Raw genomic sequence first — 21,542 nt, 5'->3', positions numbered from 1 at the left:
GGCCCACTTGTGTCTAGATGAGAGTATACATGAGTGATTTGATGCCCAACCTCATTATCTGAGTGTTTTCGTCCAGTTTGGAGAAGCTCGATTTTGTGCCGTTTTTATCTGACTTATATCTGCATATGTATCTACATGCATTGTAAAAGTCCAGTTTTGATAGGGCTAGCACAATAGTTCAGTTTTTTCCAGTGTTATGTAAACTATGTTCACTACTGGTACCTTCAAATGGAGTCAAGCTTTCTACGTTTATGAGAAAAGCCTTCTTATAAAGCATGCAGGTTTTATTTGAAGAAATAATGCGTCTCATTAAAGATGTGTCTCATTTTGATTATCTCACTTGTTACTATCCAAAGTGAGCTTCTACCTGATGTATGACACATATGTTCACACACTGTGGGGTACCATTTACCTAGTTACCGGTTACGTATTGCTGTCAAATTTGATTAAAAACCTTCTGACCCCTTCTGTGACAAAACGTAACCTTTACAACAGTAACCAAGTAACCACTATTCACGATGAAAATGAAAACCATGAATTGCCTTTGCCTTTATCCTTGTTTAAGATGTCTAGTAATCCGTTATCAAGTGGTTTATAATTTGACATGATATCCTTTTCCTTACATTCACAACAAAAAAAAATTCAGAAATATCAATTCAGAATCCAAGTTAAACAGTTTTAGAGACCAGATGCATGCACATTAACTGCTAAAGAAACTCTAGTGCCCAGCCAAGTCTCACTAGGAGTTGAATAATAAACATGTTGGTTCACTTGTCCATAACATAGCAGAATCACCCTCCATGGTTGTACATTTTGAGATTGTTATATATCCCTAGGTTGTTGTTTTGTGTAGGGCAGCATTTATGTCAAGGTATATATTTGTTACTGTCTAACCATGTGTTTTGTAACATGTAAACCTAATGACGTGCATTAATTCTAACCATAACCATGTACTTTTAATGCCTAAGTGTCATTTGTGGGTGTGCAGTAGAAATGTAAGGACTTGTGTGGGAGGGAAGTGGAAAAATGCAATGACTGTTGAAAACATTGTGCAGGACAACCTCAAACCAGCATTTTCTTGCACAACAGTGTTACAAATGTCAAATTTCCTTTTACCATCCCCCTTCTTCCGCAATATTAGCTTTTGTGACCAAGTAAACACTAGCAAAATACAGAAAGTGAACAACACCGTTCAGGAAGTCATATGTAGCTGTAGGAAGTCGACTTAAGCTCTATTTGAGTAGGGAACAATGAAGGGAAAAAGTAGTAGATGCAAAATATCTTCACAGTGAAATAGTTTTGAGCTGCAGATGACTGGTTATTTCAAGCTCTGCCTCAGTCAGGTAGATATGCAGGGTAAAATTAGTTCCCTATAATGCATTCTTGGGTCTTATCGGAAAATGTGCATCTATCAGCTACTCATATCAGATAGTGACACTTCTGTTTTGTACATTTTTGTTCTAATAAACTAATAAATCATAGACTTAAAGAGCCAGTGGCTACTGGCTGTAGTTTCAAAACCAGATTACTGCATCTGTCTTTTTTCGTAAAGGATTTTTTTCTGCAGAAATGACGTTCATTGAAAAGTTGCTTGACAGAGAATGTGGGCAGAGAGAAGGGGATGACATGCAGCAAAGGGCCCCAAGCTGGGACTGAGTGCAACTGAGTTGAGGAACTCAGCCTCAAGCCTCTGCTCTACTGAGGGAGCTACAAAGTGCCCCTGTATATATAATTTAGTCTGATGTGTAGTTGCCTACAAACATTACTGGATGCACAACTATTCAGGCATAAAAACTGGTGTGGCTGGTCACGAGACTGCATATAAACTAGTTAATAACTATTTAATAAACTGTTTTAATAAACAATACCTTGGATTGTTGGTAAATTTTTGATGACTTGATAATAAAAAATAAAATAAAAAAATCGTTATGAGTTTAGTTTTAATCATAAATTGTGTGAAATGTAAGGTTGACAACGTTTTAAAATTACTTACCAGATTTTTTTAATGCTTTTTTTTATGCTGTCATTATTTCACAGTATCACTGGCATGGTGGTAATGTTCTGCGGGCCCTTTAAAAAAAAGTAAGTAAGTGCACATGTGTAGCATATTTATGATTGCTATCTTTCCTATCCTGTATTTGTTCTGGGTGTGCGCACAAGCTGCCATATGGAGGTGACCAGTAGAGGCAGCATAGAGACACATTTAAGTGTCTTCCATGATTTAGTGGCCTCAAATAGCATCTAGTATGCCGCAGCTCTTGCTTCTTTCAGCCGTCACATAACAACATAAACCAAACACTTACATCCTGCAAATTCTAAAGTTCTGTGTTGTCTGGGGGCTACAAAGTAGTTAACACCGTTGCCTCACAGCAAGAGGGTTCCTGGTTATGAATATAATATTTGATACAGGAACAATAGAAATGTTTGGGAGAAGGTGAGTAAGTCCCCTTGTGTAGCTCTATGGCACCCATAAGGTGCCATTGAGCTAATCAAGTCTTCTCCAAATTGTTGCGCAACCAGCACACATGTAATTTAATAGGTCACAGCCAAAAGTGTTGAGCAGTAATCATTTGAAGGTTAGCACACATCCCACTGGGTTCCCTTGTGCACATCTGGATGTTTGAAGTCTACTTTGTGGAGCAGGTGAGCATCCGTCAATGAGGTGGTCTCTGGAGGTCAGTAATCTTTACCCCTCCAACCTGACTGCCTGCAGAGCTTTGTAGGGGGAGGAGAGTGTGCCTCTGTGTACCTTTCTAGTTTTTACATCCTCTGCACATTGATAGGCAAGAACTGAGGTAGTGAAGGGATTTATGTTTGAAAAGTGAAAAGTTATACGCACTTAATAGATTTGAGTAGTATATGTATATATATATACGTATGAATAAAAGATTCTGCATGACTTATTTTCTCATCAAGATTAACAAATAACTCAAACAGTAATTCAACTTGCACTCTGATGCTGAAAAAGAAAACAACACCAAACAAATTGTCCCTTATCTGATGAGAAGAAAATTACATGTTGATCCTCGTTTGGGAAGCAGAACCCTCATTGATCCAGTCAAGGATAGAGATGTTGATGATTCTTTTTGTTCTACAGAAATATCAGTTCGAAATGGATCTGTGGGAAAATGTCATTGATAAACACACAGATCATAAACATAAAGCTTAATTAAAGCTTATCAAGGTTATAGTGTTATTCGCTCCAACAAATGTTAAGAGGGAGTAGAAAAACAGCTAACTGCGTTCTTCAGTATTTCATATTAATAATGAGTTCAATTACCATGTGTAATATGAAGGGCTAGATTAGATTAACAAGCTAGCATCATAAATCATAGACATCTGCCTGAAGGGAAAAAAATCCTGATGCTACTGTTGTTCTGAGCCTGCTAATAAACTGGGTAAAAGTTTTATCAACCCAGGCCTGAAATGTGAAGTCAACAAGAGAATGACCAGGGATTGATCCCAGTGGAATCTTTTCTTTGTTTCTTTAGACGTAAAGCAACACTTAAGGACGTGTGTGGACCTTAAAGCTATGTGCTCATGACTTGTTTTAAAGTACTCTGGTGACTTTGCTTAATGAAAGTCTACCCTGATGCGCCCAGGGGCTTAGAAAATGCAGTTTGCAAGAAATGCAATTCGCTTTATGGCGCCACATCACATGATATTAAGACCCTTTTGCCTTAATCATAATAATCTAACCTTTCTTCCTGTCTTGTTTGTGTTTGTATTTAAGACAAAAATTCGGGGAAAAAAAGAAGAAGTCAGACTAGCTTTTAATCGCTGGAGTGAGCTCAGAGAAAAAACATGACTCACGGTGGACACCGGCTTTTTATTACACGTGGTACTTTTTGTACTTAACAACCAATAAGCTCTGTTGTTTTGTGTTGTGTCACCATTGTTTTGTTTGGCTTTTGTTGAACCTGTGGGTCGTAATTCTGAAAAATTACAAGAAATTTGTCAGCATTTTATCTGCTATTTAAAAAAACTTAGAGGTTATATTGGTAAACTTGACACCTAAGTTGCAGCATATCTAACTGGGCAAAGCACGTCACACTTTTCAGTGTTTGTGGTACATTTCTAAGGTGTTTTTTTCTCCATCTGAGCCCTGCACATGCACAGTCATGCATGTGAATTTGGTATAATGTGCATGGCTCAGATGGTGATTTTTATTTCTATATCAGTGGTGTTACATCCCACAACTGTAGGAGAACCCAAAAGCAAACAAATTCCTGTCTAGTGCTGCTTTAAAACAACTGGAAAGTTTCTGTCTTTTAAGTAGGAGCAGTGCCTGCTAAGCTAGCAGAATCATGAAGTCTCTGAATAAAAGCTGTGCCACAATCACACATCAGCACATCGCCTAACAGATGGCAACTCTAATTATTAATGATACCTTTTGTAAAGCAAGGAAATATAGATCGGAACAGTTTGGTAGGGATGGCGTCAAGGGAGCAGGTGCAGGCCTTTAGATGATAATTACTATTGCATCTACCTTCTTGGAGTGATTCATTTGTTTATCAATGAGAATGAAACTGTCAATAGAAAAAAAATTAACATTTAACTAAACAGACATAAAGCAATGCAGACATTTCCCTGAGAAACTAATGACGCAGGGTTATTTATGGCCGTGTTAATTTAGCCACATCAGCCACAACCTCAGGGCTCGGAAGATTAATGATTGAAATATGCTCTTTCTGACCTCTCAGTTCCACATCTGTTCAGCTGCAAAGGAAATTAAAGTTCACTGAAGTGACCTGATTGCGCTAAACAAAAACTCTTCATAAAGAAGCTTGATCTGATGAATGCGTGATGCGATGTTATCTTTGGAAACATGCCGAAGCTTTATTTTGGGTTAAAATTGCAGAACATTTCTGCACCAGCTCCATGAAAGGTAGCAGCCAGACAGTGAGGGAGTCATTCTGATATTCATCACAGACGAACCAGAAAAAGAGAGAAAATCAAGCTTTGAACATTATTTTTTAACAAAACTGCATCTTTCCAATGATCAGACCATATCTGTTTCAAAGCTGTAACATATGTAAGAAAGGGAATTCTTAACACCGATATATGAAACAGAATCATCTAAAGCCGATCAGAGGCACTGTCCTCCCTCTAAAGCTTCCCATTATAAACTATGCCTTTTCACATGTTTCATGTTTCATGAACATTTCAGATTTGCCTCAGCTTTTTTTTCTCAAAGTAACACAACAACCTTATGATTAAAGGTCTTTAAACAATTAAATAAGAACACTTGTGGTGGTACAGAAATTATTAGAGCTTGTAGTCCTGTTACATGTGCCATAGGCAGGACATGGTTCTTCCAGGCCTAAATGCCAAAACTGAGTCATTTTATGTCATTTATTTTTGTGTTCTTAAGGAATGTATTGTGGTGCTGTTGATGCATATGGGGATATCTTTGGTATTGTGGATTTTCTTGAGGTTACAAAAATATATAGAAATTTGTGAGGAAAAGATGACCGAGCTGCAATGAGAATCTGACCACACTGTGATCTGAGTCTGCAATATTGAAACCACAGATTGCTTGATAAGTATTCTACAAAAAATGCTTTAAATGCATAATCTAATGCAATCTGTTACACAGAAACTACATCATATATATTATGGTAGTATATATAATATAAGGAAAGAAAAAAGGCGCACAAGTCACACTCACCTCCTTGTCCTTGTAATTATCCACACAAATCCTAGTTAATTCTGCTGGATAGATATAATCAAGCATTGCTTTAAAGGTTGTGGCAACAAGGAATTGTGGAACAGAGTCTCCTTTTTTTCCATGAGGGATGGTGCATTATTTCATATGCTAAAGGGTTACTAAAGGAAACACTGAAATTCCTTTCCTTAGAATTTCGGCTGCTGTTTAGATAAATCTGGGTCATTTCACTCAGTATGGGACCTTGCTAAGCAAAAAAAGACTACGCAACCAGACCTCTTGTGGTTATAACCTTAATCAGTTTCTTGTTCTGATGTTTGCAATCTTTTAAGTGTACCAAACTTTGTGTTGAGATCTCCATCCGGAGCAAGTTACTACGTGTGGAATATTACCGTTATTACCCAAATGTTACTAATGAAACAGCCGTCTCAATAAAGGCTTTTAAATTCATCCTTTCAGACGTCCGCTTGATCCTCTTATTTTCTTCAACGTTTGTGTCCCTTATCTGGGAACACCCTCACTATACTTATTTGATCTTCCATCAAATCATGCTATGGATTTTTGCTTATTTTAATAGTATTTGAAGATTCTCTTTTTCTCAAAATAAAAGCTTTGTCATAGTGTGCAGGCTGGATGGGAGGGAAGGGCACAGCTGTTGCATTATGGATTAAGCAGCGGCAGCACGCACCTCTCAAAGAGTCAAGGGAACATTTTAGGATGGGGTGGTACACGCGATGCGCTCTTAACAGACGTGTGTTAGTCTGCTGAAAATGTGTATGCAAGTCTGTGTTTTGCACTTGAATATCAAGGAAACAAAACAGATGTGAACAATTGAACATTTCTTCAAATTGATGCTGTCAGTTGCCTTTTTTTCATAATAAATTGTAAATTGATAGATTAGAAACAGATCTAAAAAACAAAATGCTGTCATTGAAATAGTTCTCTTCATTGAAGTTTGATTTGATCTGTTTTATCATCAGGAGCTGCAAACAGCTGAACAAGGTTGCTGTAGGGACACATCCCACTGGGCTGACCTTGTTTTGTTGCTCGGCTGCATCCTCCCCGGCCTACTCCAAAATATCAAGTCTCAGCTGAACAGCACTCCCTCGGTGTCAGGCAGTGACTGTACCAGAGATTTTGGCAATTTGAAATGTCATAAGCTATTGCAGTGTTTCTTTTAACTGAAGAAAAAAAAAGCTTTAAGTACATTATTTCTAACGGACGACAATAATGGGAATTTATTTATGATTGTTAATATGGAGTCCTCACATGGAAAGAGATGGAGAGAATTTCAAGGTTTTCCAAAGTATTCCCAAGTCGTTTGACATTTCTGATATATATTTTTTTCAGCACAGTCGTCGTGAAAGAGACACTTCTTACCCCCTGTGCATCCAATGCCACAGCAGTCACATTTTTAGCTCCTCCATCTTTCAAACATTACTTTCTCCAACTACCTCCCTCTTTGTCTCACAGTGTTTGAGACAGCCAGCCAAAATCTAAAAATACCCACCTTTTAATGTTTAATTTCAATAGTTTCCTTATTTGAGCATGGATTTTCACATGATACTTTTAATCACCGGAGGTGATGAATCACTCTTGTCCACACTTCTATCTATTTCACCATAAGGGAGGATAGAAGAAGGCCCTGGTGTGATGTGTTTTGAATTACGGTTTCAGGCTGTCTGCTAGTTGGAAAATCAAATGCTAAATCAGAGGTATCGGATTACTTTTTAAATAGAAGGAAACCCTGGAAGACTCCATAAATGTAAACAGACAAGAAAAAAACTGTTTAGAATGTGTTCAGGACTCTTTTTTTGCAGATAGGTACTCCTGTGTTTTGGTGTGCATATCATTCCAGACTGAAGTTTAAATGCATCCATCATGGACATAAATGTCTTTACCGTATTGAAATTGAATGATTTCTTTGGACTGTTATTTTTTTCTTTCTCTGCAGCAAAATTATAGTAAAATCACACGAGATGGTAATGAAAAATAATAATTCGGTGCTGAATCAATGCACGACATCAAACTACACACATTCTTTCTTTTCACTTTTATGAATACATTTTACAAAATCACAGAAATATCCCCAGGGCCTTTTCACCTCCTGTCAGAGATCATAATTGATTGGAGCTGTTAGCTTATCCTTCCCGATGTAAAATGGTTTGTTTGAAAGCGCACTTTGGACTGATCAATTCACAGTAAACAGGAAAGTTCAAACAGCTCAGCGCACATCTGAGAAAGAAGACTGTATGTTAACAGAAGTCAAGGCAGAAGACAAAGTCTATCGGTCTCATGATCTGTGGTTTTGTGGTTTGTTTTTTTTCCTTTCTTATGAGTTTTCGTGAGTTTTTTTAGTTTTTGTTTTCAGTTTTTGGTTTTTTGTTTAGATTAGTCCACACGTTTTGTTTCTGTTTTATAAACAAAGTTTAGTTTTACCTCATTGGATGGAACAATATTTAGGGGCTGGAGCCTATCCCAGCAGTCATTGGGCAAGAGGCAGGGTACACCTTTGACAGGTTGCCAATCACAGGGGCATACTAGACAAACAACCATGCATGCTCACTCCTAGGGCCAATTTAGAGATAACGATTAAATTAACATGCGCACACGGGGAGAACATGCAAACTTCACACAGAAAGGCTCCAGCTGGGATTTGACCAGGAACCCTCTTGCTGTGTGCTAACCACTGGGCAGCCCTCAGTGAGACCAATGTTTCCCAATCCTGATCCTCAAGCCCCCTACAATGTATATTTTACATTCCCTCCTCTAATATACTTGATTCAAATTAATGGATCTTTATTGTGTTTTTGCAGAGCCTGAAGAGCTACTGAGCTTCCTCAGTTATCTGAATCAGGTGCGTTGGAGCAGGGAAAGGGGGCCGGAGGACCAGGACAGGAAAAACTTCACTACAAACTTGGATACAGCTAGATGAAACAGGCTAATATAAAGCTATTGGATAAAAGTTTTTCTAATGAAGATGTATGTCGTACAATCCCTCTGCTTCAAAGAACAGCTCAAAGAAATCACTGAAAGCCCAATATTGACGTGATATTCATGAATATGATGAGTTTCTTATAACTTCCAACAGGAGAAGTATGACATAATGCATGGGTTTGAATATGAATACTCATTAAAATCTTGAAAATTGTATGTCTCGTGTTGGGTTTTTGGTTCGTGAAAGCAAAATATAATTCTCACGTCCCACCATTAGCCCATACATGGCCAGATATACTCCGCAAATGGTGACTGCGTGCTTATGTTTTATAGACCACTGACAAAGTTAGCGGTGTAATCAAATGGTAAATATTAGGGCTGTAATCAACAATAAAGTCCTGGCTGAAGAAAAATGATGGAAATCTCAAAATGTTTGATTTTGCCCTTTTCACTTGTCTATATCCTCTTACTAACAACTGTGTAATCGGTATATTGAAAAAATTAACCTATGTTTCTATACTTATTTCGCCAAAAATGTAAAAAATCTTTCAATATTTAAATATTGAATCTAATGTGGCAAAGAAAGTTTATTTGTACAGCACAATTCGTATACAAAAAAAATCATTAATTAATTCAATTTAAAAGTGAAGAGTGCAGATAAAATACTTTCAGGTGTCATATGCACAGCTAAATAGAACTGTTTTCAGCCTGGATTTAAACATTGTCAGAGTTGAGGCCTGTCTCACATCTTCTGGAAGGCTGTTCCAGATTTTAGGGGCATAAAACTGAAACGCAGCCGCACCTTGTTTAGTCCTGACTCTGGGCACCAGCAGGAGACCCCTCCCTGGGGTTCTCAGAGCCCGAGTTGGTTCATATGGCTCTAACATGTCAGAGATGTACTTTAGCGCTAGACCATGAAGAGACTTGTACACGAGCAGAGCTGTTTTAAAGTCTATTCTCTGAGCGACAGGAAGCCAGAGCAGAGACCTGAGCACTGGACTAATATGGTCGTATTTCTTGGTTCTAGTCAGGACTCGAGCAGCAGCGTTCTGGATGTACTGCAGCTGTCTTATAGCCCGTTTAGAGAGCCCAGTGAGCAGGCCGTTACAGTCGTCTAACCTGCTGGAGACAAACGCATGGATCAGTCTCTCTAAGTCTGGTTTAGACACTATTCCTTTGATTCTGGCAATGTTTTTTAGAAGGTAAAAAGCTGCTGATGTTATTGATTTAATGTGGCTGTTAAAGTTCAGGTCTGAGTCCAATATTACCCCGAGATTTCCAACTTGATTATGTAGGTTTTAGAGAGAGAGTCTTAAGGTGATTGACAATACGTTCTCTTTGTTTCTGTGGGCCACAGTCAATGATTTCAGTTTTGTCTGAGTTTAGCTGGAGAAAATATTTTTGCATTCACACACTGATCTGTTCGATGCAGTGACACAATGTATCTACAGGCCCGTGTTCTCCTGCCGTCAGTGGCAGTAGATCTGAGTGTCAACTGCATAGTTGTGGTAGGACACATTATAGCTCCGTATTAGCTGGCCTAATGGAAGCATGTACAGATTGAACAGATCTTGGACATATATCAAAGAACACAAAATATGGAGCATAGATATATTAGATTAAAAGCCACTTAATGTTCACCCAGTAAGTAAAATCAGTACCCTCTAAATGAAATTCCCTGAAAACATTTGAAGAACAATGGTGGCACAGCCCATGCCATTCTCTGATTGGTGACACAGACTTCCAGCTAATGTAATTGCATTTCTCAGGTTGAATACCCTCCATCCTCCCAGAAGCTTATAGAATGAGGTCAAGAATAAGGCCTGCAACCTTCCCCTTTGTTCAGGGACAAATATCCTCCTTTCCTCTGTCTCTGCCTGCCTGGCTCTGCTGGCTCTGTCTCTGCTATTATTAGAAAAATCGCTCTGATGCCAAGGTTCACTCTGAAAAACGCCACGTCACACACGCCACAGGCCCTTCCTCTAGAATGACTCAGCATCCTTAGAAAACAGCTAGAGGTGGTCGAATCATGAAAAAACCCAGCAAAAAATTATTTTCCTTGCAGTAGTTCTTAATCAACAGGTTATTCTCAGCTGCCACAGGTTTTTAGGTGATTCCATTAACATCTACACAAGCAATACAATGTCTCAAGTGTGGTGTAATTGCTCTTTAATTTGCACTCTGTCTCCTTTATTCATCCTCTGCAGTGACCTATGTATATTCATGTGTTTCAATCCCCTCAGTCCTGTCTGGACAAGCGTGAACTCTTTGTCTCTGAGAGCAGTCACTCCCCAAGGCTGCTGCAGCTCTGCAAGGCACCAGCAACAGATTCTAAGGCAACGGTAACTAACAAATTAACGCTTTGTTTACCCGTACAAAAACTGAGACAAGCATGGCTTCTTTAACTGAGTCAAGTGGCTGAATTATATTAACAGTACTTTGAAAGTCTCTGCTCACTTTTTGGGCTTCTGTGGGTAATAATTTGTACAAGCGGACTCACACATTTCACATTTATTATGTCTGCAAAACTGTCACCATAGTCTGGTGAGGAGGGATGGCTTTTATTGGAGAGGCTGACACACTGGTGAAATTTACAGCTGTGGCCTTCTCAGCCTGATTCTCATTGCTACCATCAGGCAGAACATAAAGCAGGTCTCTCCCTCATCGTAGACCCCCTTTTTTTCCTCTACACAGTAACATGGAGGACATGAAATGGAAGTATTGTCCCACAGATGACAGCAGAGATGATGCTTGGTTAACGCTTTAAATTTAGATTCTGAGGGAGTCAGGTTTAATGTGTGTGGGATGTGGCAGAAGTAATGCATATACGTGTTAATGCTTAAATTAGGTGTTGAGACATGTCAGTGTTTGATATGCAGTACTCTGGAAATGTTATAGGCACCAAAATTACAATGAAGATTCCCTAAAAATGCTTTTGAAGATAAAAATACTATCACGATTTAATTTATTGATTACTTTTGGAAGCAGAAATAAAAATACACCAAATCAATGTTTGGCATAAGCTCATTTTCATTTTCTAAAAGGGGATGTGAAAATGACGAGAGATGCCTCCCTACCTTGTAGGTAAGAATCTACACATGTAAAGTACCCAAAGCTGTTGTGATTTGCTGTATGAATAGCGTGTGATTTCATGACTTTTAACAACTTTCAGTCAGTTAATGTAGAGTGTTATAATTGTTTGGGCAAATTTCTGGTAAAAACAGAAGCTAGGGAAGCTGCTTTTATCCCTAGAAAGCTACAATCTGCTCTGATTGGTCAGCTGACCAGGCTCCGACCACCATTTCACAACAGACCTGCTAAAATTCAGAATTAAATAATTTTCCTGAAATATTGAACTCTAAGATAGAGAACAGAATAACTAAAAAAAACACCTTTTTTTTCTTTGTTGGGAAACAAACAAAGAAAAACACATATTGGTGTTTATGTGTCATTTTTGAAAGACAGCTCACATCAAACTCCTTTATATTCCAAATATATTTAATCAGTTCAAGGTATCATAATGAAATTAATGGAGAAATTGTTTTCATCTGTGTAATGCAGAAACAGTTTGCCTTTCTTATTCACAGATACACCATTTAAAACCAGCAACTGCTGAAGCAAAACAGAAAATGTACTGAATTTCACATGAATCCCACAATGAAGAGGCTTTTCACTGCATGTTGCACAAACTACGCATGTGACAAATAAAGAATCTTGAATCTTTCCAATAGGAAGTTGTACTTTGCATTAGAAAGATTCACAAGGTAGATACACAAGATGGAGGGACAGTGATATGTTTAGTTTGTTGCCTTGAGCAGCTCTCAGGTACGTTTTGTGCTTGTGAAGTAGCGGCAGGGTGTCTGAGGTGAAACTCAAAATAGAAAGTTGAAGCACTCTTCAAGTTTCAAGCAAAAAAAGGGAGGGTTGTTTCATAACAGGGCTTTTACGGTGGCATCTCGCATCAAGGCTTCTGCCACACCTTCCGCTCAGCAGCATTGCAGGGGTATAAATCTTTGAAGAACCGCAACCTGCGTCACACGTGTGCTCCCAGCTCTGTGGCTGTCCCACCCAGTTGGTGGGCAAGAGCAGAGATGGGATAATCAGAGATGATCCGTGAAGCTCAAGGTCTCGAGGTGTGGGGCTCTGTGTGTGGAGCAGGGATCAGGGTGTAAAGATAACTCAAAGTACAGCAGCACGTAATCCACCATATCTCCGTAATGCACATGTGAGGGGTGTTCTTGAGAGGCAAAAGAATACATTTCTAACTTCAAGAAAGAGATAAAGGTGATGTTTCTTTATGGCATGTACGAGTCAAAAGCAACTATGTTTTTCATGGATAAAAGGAGCAGAATTATTTTTTTAGAAAACTAGAGAAAGTTTTGCAATATATTACAAGAATAGCTCTCTAAAAAGTTATTTTGAGTAAAAACTTAAATAATTGCGACTTTGTTTTTAAAAAAAGCCTTCTAAAACCTGAGGGTTTCTTGGAAAAGTTACAACTGTTTGCTGAAACATTTACTTTCCCAAATTCTGAAAACAGCAGACACATGAAAAAAAAACATTTGAGAGGTTCAACCTTCTGCTGTTATTGCATTTATCTACTGTGTCCTTATGTTTACCAGTTTTTAAAAAAGAATTTGTTTGGTTGAAAATGTTGGCCTTGCATGTGTTGCATTGACCTCGTGATTATAATCAGTTGCATGTTATCTGTTGAAATCTAATGGACAACTAAAATGTAATGGAGTGAAAATACAGTGCTTGCAATCAAGGTGACACCATCACCAATCAGACAAAGGCTCTAAGAAGTTATTTCAAGCTGCAGTATTAACAGGATCTTAAACACAAGTTTCCAACATTGTATGTTTTTGGATCTAACACAATATCTCTTATATTCCAGCTGCACATCCACTCCCAGAGTGGGTTTTATATATAAAAGAGAGACAATGCAATCATGTGCAGTTCCAGTAAAGTCAAGTCTTTATTGATATGGTGTCATACAGCAAAACACAAGTCTTACTCACAGTAAAGAGAATAGCATGTCAACTACATTCAATCTCTATGCTTTTTATCTAATGGTAACTATAATGAACACTAATAAAGAGATAATAATAATTAAACACCCCACTGGACTGAATCATACACATCAAACACATGGCCAGAAGCTGCTGGTGTTTTAAGGCATTTTACATCCTACAGTATCTGTACTAAAGTATGGCAGAATATTGGTTGTTTATTATGGTTTGGTGACATACTGTATATTTTGACAATGCGTTTTCCATGAATGTGCACTTAAAAGGATTTGGCAGTGCTGCAGTAGTGACGTTGTTTTTGGTTTGCAGTGTAAGGGTAAACGCTTGACATTTGCCATCCATTGAAATAGTGTGTACTTTAAAACGCTATTAGCTTTTTATGACATTTATTTTCTCTCCGCTTTCCACTTGAATTCAACATTCCATGAACCAAAAAAATCCAACTTTCAGATTTTCTGCCTTCCATTCTGTTATTACAGTTAGATAGGCCACGGTGTAAAAATACAAACACTTAGGACAGTACTAAGATGCTCGTCATATGCTTCAAGTAAGACAACCAAACCCAGAGCAGCTTGCTGTACAATCAGTTTTTTTTTTTGTTTGTTTGTTCGTTACCATTCGTAGTGTGAGTGCAGTTTGTCAGGGCTTTAATCACCACGACCAGCAGCAAGAGGATATGATAGTTGTGTTCAAGCTGGCAGTGCACAAGCAGGAAAAAAACAAAACAAGCTACAAGTCTCGTACTGAATAACTCCTAGCGGTGACGTCACACTACAACAGACATTTTATCCAGTCATGGCCACAGTTAAAGAGAGAGAGGTCAAGTTGTTTCGAACACATCTATGTCTGACAGGCTTTTGTTGGCACGGTTGTCTTCAGCCTGAGTGATATGATTCTGGGGTTCAAATGTGCTTCATGAGAGATGGTGCTATGTTGTCTGTTTATATAATTCGTCACACCCGGAAGGATGGATCTTATACAATCTCATGCATTTGTGCTAAAGAATAATTTACACTTCAGTATCTATTTGACTGGGTTGCCTAATAGACTCCTTCTTACCTTTTTTTGTTTCTATTTCATTTTTTAACATTCCTCACGCCCTGCATCCTTCATAGAAGATTGTGCAAACTATCCAAAATTTGCCAACTAGCTTCCATTCTTACGTAAGTGCTTCAAAGTGGAGCATCTTTATATTCATAGTATGAACAGCTGGGATCTATGATCTACTGAAGCCACACCCTTATTAAGTTACAATTATGGTGTCAAATCGAGCCCAGCTGTCAGTTACAGTCATGAACAGGTGCTGTGCATGGTGATGCTGATGAATTCAATGCAAGCATGACATCTACATGCAAATTCTGCTTGATTAATACAGTTTTATCGTTTGGATCGTGTCTTAATCTCATGGAAATAGCTCTTGTAACCACTTTAACTAATGACACATCATTGTTACGTCATAAAAGGTCAGTGCTCCCCTAAAGACGTTAATCCTCCTTCCTACTGTTGTCATGCTAAGCTGGTTGGACTGCGGTCAAACTGCTGATGCATCTACTGTCATTGGAAAAAGTGTGCAAGAAGTGAATTAGGCTTTCACTAATGAGACAACACATTGTTTCTCAATAGGATGTTTTCTTTAATTATTATTGTTTATTTTGACTGATTTGTTATGCAGAAGGTGTGCTTCCTCTCAGAGCTGTCAGTAATAGTAATATAAGACCAGTTACAGTTGATGTGTTTAGGATCTTTTTTTTTTTTTTTGTCGTTGTTTGTTTGTGTGTAAATGAGCACCATAACAGTCACACACACACACACACACACACATGCTTCCCTTGGAATGTGTTGAGAGTAAGTCACAGCTTGTGGTAGAAATGCATGATCAGAGTTATTATCTACTGTGCATCGGCTCAATGTTGGTGAAACAGATCAGTTGAATGTTGTTAATGTGAAAGACCATACTTTTGAACGAGATGCTACCTATGTGCTAGTTACGGTTCAACGTTGAGTTTGTGAAAGAGAGAAAGTGAGAAGAGCTGTACTGTATTTTGATAGTGTGATTGTTATAGTAGAGTTATAATGGATTTCCTTTAGGGAACACCTGTGGGAGAGAATGGGGATGAGAGTAAATACTCCAACATGAAAACAAACCTGTATCCTGCACTATTATGACTAGTAGACATCCAACACACATTAAGTATGCTTTTAGAATAGGAGGTGAAGACATGTATGGATTTACAAGTTAACGGTAAGATTAAGGGGGCAACGGTAGGCTTACAGTAGGCTTTTAGTTTTTCTGATTGGTGGAGATATCCTCTTGCTGCTTCTCCATCTTCTTGGTCTCCTCGTAGACTTCACGTGGGGACACCTTCCCACCAGACTTGCTCTGCTGTTGCTCCTCCTCCTTGCCCTCCTTCTTTGAGCTCTTGCCAGAGCTGGTGTAAATGCGGGTCTGGTAGCTATAGCCCTGCCCACCACCGGCACTTATGGAGGAGCTGGGATAGGCGATACCCGTTCCAATGCGGGTCTCCTCCCCTTCCAGGAGTTTCCTGCAGAAAGGGGTGACACCAGGAGTGATTTAGAGAGAGCAGACAGTGAGGTGTAGTGAAGGACAGAGGGAGAATTAAAACACTAAAATAAACAAAAAAATAAAAAATTGTGTGTACATATTTTTAAATTTTGCCCTTTCACTTAGGTGTTATCTCTAAGATGACCTTACCTGTAAGCTGCAATTTCAATGTCCAGGGCCATCTTGACATTGAGCAGATCCTGATATTCCCTCAGATGACGAGCCATCTCACTCTTGGTGGTCCTCAAGTCATTTTCCAGCTCTACCATGTTATCCTAGGCAAGAGCAGTAGACCAGGGTGCAATGTCAAAATTATATTCTGTAGCCACAATGCTTGATGCAGACTTCTCTCAACCCTATTGTTTAGCTGAACATCGTGGAATGTTGGAATCAGTTATGGGTGAAAAAGGTGGAAATGTTGCTCTTGTAGCAACATTTCCATTAGATCAAAAGCATTTTTCAACCAGAGAGACTGATTGAAAGCCATTACTGGACAAAAAAATGACTCATTTAGATCATTTGTATGCGTTCGGTGGGCGTTGTCTGATGCAGCCTCGCACGCTGTCTCGGGGGAAGTGTTTCAGCACCACGGACAGAGCCCGAAAACCAGATGCTGCCCCTGATTTTATTTATTACTGAGATATTTATACTCCTTCAGAGGGAAACACTAGACAGAGTATTCATTAACGTGTAAATAAACTTTCGTGAGGCTGACTATTTAAAAAAAAAATATATATATATATATATATATATATATATATATATAAAAGCTGATTTTAGCTTCCATAATTACAAGTCATTAAAAGAGAATTACCTGGTAAGAGCCAATCTCCATATTGTGCCTATCCTCCATCTCTCGGAGCTGCTTTTCGAGAGACTCGTTGGTTCCTCTCAGGCTCTCTATCTCGATGGTCTTGGACTGCAGCTGCCTCCTGAACTCGTTCATCTCCTCCCTGCTGGCGCGGATGGCCTCGTTACTCCGGGTGGCCTGCTCAGACAGGTCCGCAAACTTGTTCTTGTACCACTCCTCGGCGGACTGCAGGTTCTTGGACGCCATGGACTCATACTGGCCGCGAATCTCTTTGAGGGCGGAGGTGAGGTCTGGCTTGGACACCTCCATCTCAACAGACACCTGAGCAGCCTGGATCATGTCCGTCAGCTCGACCACCTCTTCTTCGTGCACCTTCCTTAGGAAGTTGATCTCGTCCAGGAGAGATTCCACTTTCTTTTCCAGGTCCAGGCGCACCATGGTAGCATCATCCACATCTTTTTTAAACGCCTTGAGGGTGGCCTCCGCCTCCTCTCGGGCACGGAACTCCTCTTCGTATTTCCCTCTGACCTTCTGCAGGTCGTCGTCGATGTTATCCCTCTCGATCACCAACTGGGACTTCTCTCCGTTCAGTTCCTCAAGCTGGGAGCGGAGTTCGCGTATCTCTTGTTGGTAGAGATCTGCCAGGCGGGAGGGATCCGTCTGCCGCTGGCGCAAAGCACTCAGCTCCGTCTCCAGCACTTTGTTGTGCTGCTCCAAGTTACGCACTTTATCGATGAACATGGCAAAGCGGTCATTGAGGCCTTGCATTTGTTCCTTTTCATTGGTGCGGATGATTTTAAACTCATTGTTGAGGACGCTGCTCTGTGTCAGATCGAAGTTCTCCAGTGGCATTGAGAATGAGCGGCCAGACTTCTTGTTGTACGAGCCCAGGGACGTGGCGCTGGCCCGAGACTGAGAGGAGGACCGGTAACCTCCGCGTGAGGACATGCTCATCGGTGTGCGCGATGGAGAGGACGCATAACGGGGAGAATCCCCGAAAATCCTCCGGTAGGAGGAAGCGGAGAACACTTCAGATCCGTAGCTCATCTTCGCTAGTATGGAGACAGTGCAAAGCAGTGGGGGCGCCTCCCTTATATAGGGGGATCGACCCAATCACTAATTAATGCCAGCTGGTAACATCCGGATTCGGTTCGTTCCAGATACGTCAGGTAGACCGGTGCTGCATCTACGAAACCTCACAAAATATTGAACGACTCTTTTTCTTTGGCCAAAATTAGTCAGCAAAAAAAACGACCCGGATGTGAGTTGTATTTTTTTATTTTTTATTATGTGGAACAGATGGATCTGTCCGGTTTGGCGCAGTTGTGCTGCAACCACACTAGATCCTGCATTGCACATTTAAAGAAAACAAATGAAAATTAAAAATAATTAAAATTTTCAGCTTTTATCAATGAAAAAACTACTCGAAATAGCACCCCAATAAAATAACATGAACTCAGAGGAACATCAATCCCCTCTTAATGCGCGAATTAGGTTAAAGAGTTGTGAGTATAGGCTATCTACTACTATAGCTACTGTATGGCTGTATCATGAACAATCTTTGATTTGTTACCACAATTCCTTGTAAGACAAGTAAAAATGTACATTTTTAGACCATGTAAGTTACAATTTGTTCTTTTCAGAACAGTTTCAAAAGTAAAAAAAGGCCTTTGCTGCCCCCTGTTGTCAAATAGAGCCGTAATGCAACCAGCCTGAACACAAATGTTGGTTATATTTGTGATGTGTGAATAAATGCAGCCTTGAGTATGGAAAGGCTACTGAATGTTTGACTAATATGATGATAGATGATCTGGTTAACAGGCAGGTTGACCAGTGGTAACAATTTTACCAAATATGAAGCAAAGAGAAATAAACCCAAAACCCCCACAGAACTTCAGTTGTGAAAGGTCTGATGTGTCAGATCTTGTGATCGGGACTTTCCTGTCTTTGTGAACCTTATCACTGTATTTTGCAGCTTTGAATAAAAGATTTGTTCCCTTGTTGAATTTCTGTTTCATTTTTGAAGATGTGTTGCGTTCATGATTGCGTTCATGATTTCATGAAATAAACAAAACAAAATAAGTCATACATTCTATGTGACACCATGCAAGTCACAGTAAACAGTGGATTTATGACAGGAAGTTACAGCAGGGGAAGAACATAGTAGATGCATATCAACTGAAATCATTTATTCACATAATATGGCAATGTATCAATATTTGACTTTGTTCTTTGGAATCTGAAAGGCATGAATTAAATGGCTAATTAAAAACAGTGCGATCCATTTTGACTGTGAGATGTTTTCTACTTATTTGCCGGATAAAAGAACAGATTTAAATATTTGAGCATTGTCAAAATGTATGCTGTAATGTGACCTGATTTATAGTTAAAATAGTGTGGAAGGACACTGGCAATTTCCACAAGATGAATATTGTTTTTTGGACTGCAGCACTTTGCCCGACATCCATTTTGTTTGAAAATCTTTGTGCCAATAAAAATGTCTTCATTGACCTCAAAGTAAAACCTTTTTTAGAAATATTTACAAGTTTATCAATTATAAAAAAATATAGAAAAGTAAATGCATCCTGTTTGTTTCTGGAACTTGATTAGGGTTGATTTGGGGCAAATTGGTCATTTAGAAAGAGCCCAAATTTCGAAGAAATGTAGATAAGGAAAACAAAATCATGTTCAAAGCCTTAAATCATCCCAATATTGCAATGGCCTCAATAGGAAAGACTGGGCAGACATTATGGTTCTTTATACATAACTCCTAACTCTGTGTGGGGGGGGAAATCATGTGCTACTTATCCCCTGGCTAATACTTTCCATATAGTAGGCAGGGTGGCGCTAAAAGCATAGTGTTGATGTGCTTCTTAGTGGCAGGAACTAGAGCTGAGCAAAGCAAAAATGCTCCTTAAAGAAAATGCCTTTGGAGCACATGTGACTTGAAACAGGACCAATAGTTCATCTTGCAACACAACAATGGTCTGAGGCAAACAGACGTTTGAGTTTTTCATGTAGGTTGCAATCAAGAGCTGCCCCTTGAACCTTTTATGTTTTAAGATTTCTAGGAGGGACATTTTTTTCTGTAAACGAAATTACATTATGCATATCTGAAACTGAAAGTGGAACAAAGAAAACAGCGCTTACATTTCATAACATTAAAACACCCTTTTACAGGCTCAGTTCTAATCATTTCAAAGATGACACTCCTATTTGTTGACATCTTGAAGAGTCATGTTTTAAACTGAGTAATGATTGTCCATATTGTGTGCTAAAGAAGCGTGCTTGCACCAAAACAGCAAAAAGGAGTATAAGCAACATGTTCTCACACATTTTAAGCTTTTCATGAGTCATTTGTTGCTAAAAATGCATGAAATATGTTGCTAGGGTAACCGTAAGGAGCAGGGCGTTATCCTTAATCAATGCATGACATGCAGTGACACACACAGACACACACAATGTTTGGTTTTCACATGACCTGCTGTGTTATCAATATGCTTTTACACTTAACTGGGCTGGTGTGAGTCTCTAAATGAGGGATTCAGTCAGTCAAGTTTTCATTCGTACATCATCTTGAGGGGTGGAGCTTGCCAAGAAGCAAGAACTTTTATGCAAATTGAAACGAAAATTCACATTGTGTCATTATGAAACCGTAAGTCATAAATATGAGACACAGGTGTCGTGCTTGTGTCATAGGCTATGTTTCATGTGGATCCAACTCTACTGAGTGAGTGCATATAGGAGATATACTTCCTATCACTGATTAATAACTTGGCACAACACCTGCTGACTTCATGACTTTTTACCTACTAATCTCATATTTATGATTTACTGTCTCATAAATAGCCTATCACACACTATGTAACTGTCTTCCCCCCGTGGTGGCACTGTTTGGCTTCCAGCTGATTCTGTTATTTATTAATAAGATTACATTATTAGCTCTTTAAAAATTACTCCAGCCAAAGAGTCAGAAGTATTTGTACACCTGGGCCAGCAGTAGAGAGAGGCGGGATTGATTTACATTTTCATTTAGCACTGCATATTAAATAATTCAGATATTCTGAGTTAGATTAGATCGTTTCTCCACTGGAACAAACTGCCAGTGGAGATCAAACTTTCACCAAATGTAGACATTTTTAAATCCAGGTTAAAAACATTTCTTTTCTCATGTGTCTATGCATGAAATCTGCACGATATCTTTTAATTTATCTGGACTGTTGCTTGTTTTTAAATTCATTTAAATTATTTTATTTGTTTCTCTTTATATTCTGTTATGTATTTTTAATGCTTCTGACACTCCCAGCTGCAATGCTTTTATTTTATGTGAAGCACTTTGAATTATTTTGTACATGAAATGTGCTATACAAATAAATTTGATTTGATTTTTGATTTTGAGTTTATCAGAGAGGAAGGAAACATTTTTCAGAAAACATTAACTGATGTAATTTTGATGAGCAGGTAACAGTTCTTAAGGGTTTATGCAAGAAAGGGGATTTTACTATCCTTCTTCTACCAGTACGACATCTATCT

At 38.9% G+C, this 21,542-nt stretch overlaps 1 protein-coding gene across 2 annotated transcripts; it reads right to left on the bottom strand.

Annotated features, from left to right (window-relative positions):
- Window positions 1-13,565: 13,565 nt before the first annotated feature.
- Window positions 13,566-18,231, bottom strand: inab (internexin neuronal intermediate filament protein, alpha b). 2 transcript variants are annotated; one of them, XM_075463676.1, is made up of 4 exons: window positions 17,013-18,231; window positions 16,349-16,473; window positions 15,908-16,178; window positions 13,566-15,730 (listed from the first exon to the last, which is right to left on the bottom strand). In XM_075463676.1, exons 1-3 carry the CDS (start codon window positions 18,054-18,056, stop codon window positions 15,917-15,919), a joined length of 1,431 nt encoding a protein of 476 aa, XP_075319791.1. In that variant the 5' UTR covers window positions 18,057-18,231; the 3' UTR covers window positions 13,566-15,730; window positions 15,908-15,916. The 2 variants fall into 2 exon arrangements, with proteins under 2 accessions (XP_075319791.1, XP_075319790.1); XM_075463675.1 differs by having other exon boundaries at window positions 13,566-16,178; window positions 17,013-18,230.
- Window positions 18,232-21,542: the final 3,311 nt, after the last annotated feature.

Source organism: Odontesthes bonariensis, chromosome 4, assembly GCF_027942865.1.
Source record: "Odontesthes bonariensis isolate fOdoBon6 chromosome 4, fOdoBon6.hap1, whole genome shotgun sequence".
In the NCBI taxonomy this organism is placed as follows: Eukaryota; Metazoa; Chordata; class Actinopteri; order Atheriniformes; family Atherinopsidae; genus Odontesthes; species Odontesthes bonariensis.
This window is presented reverse-complemented; position numbering and strand designations above follow the sequence as displayed.

Coding starts and splice junctions, on each gene's coding strand:
- inab (XM_075463676.1), bottom strand. CDS start 18,056: ATGAGCTACGGATCTGAAGTGTTCTCCGCTTCCTCCTACCGGAGGATT. Junction 16,474..17,012: donor TGGAGATTGGCTCTTACCAG/GTAATTCTCTTT, acceptor GCTCTTGCCTAG/GATAACATGGTAGAGCTGGA. Junction 16,179..16,348: donor ATTGAAATTGCAGCTTACAG/GTAAGGTCATCT, acceptor CCCTTTCTGCAG/GAAACTCCTGGAAGGGGAGG.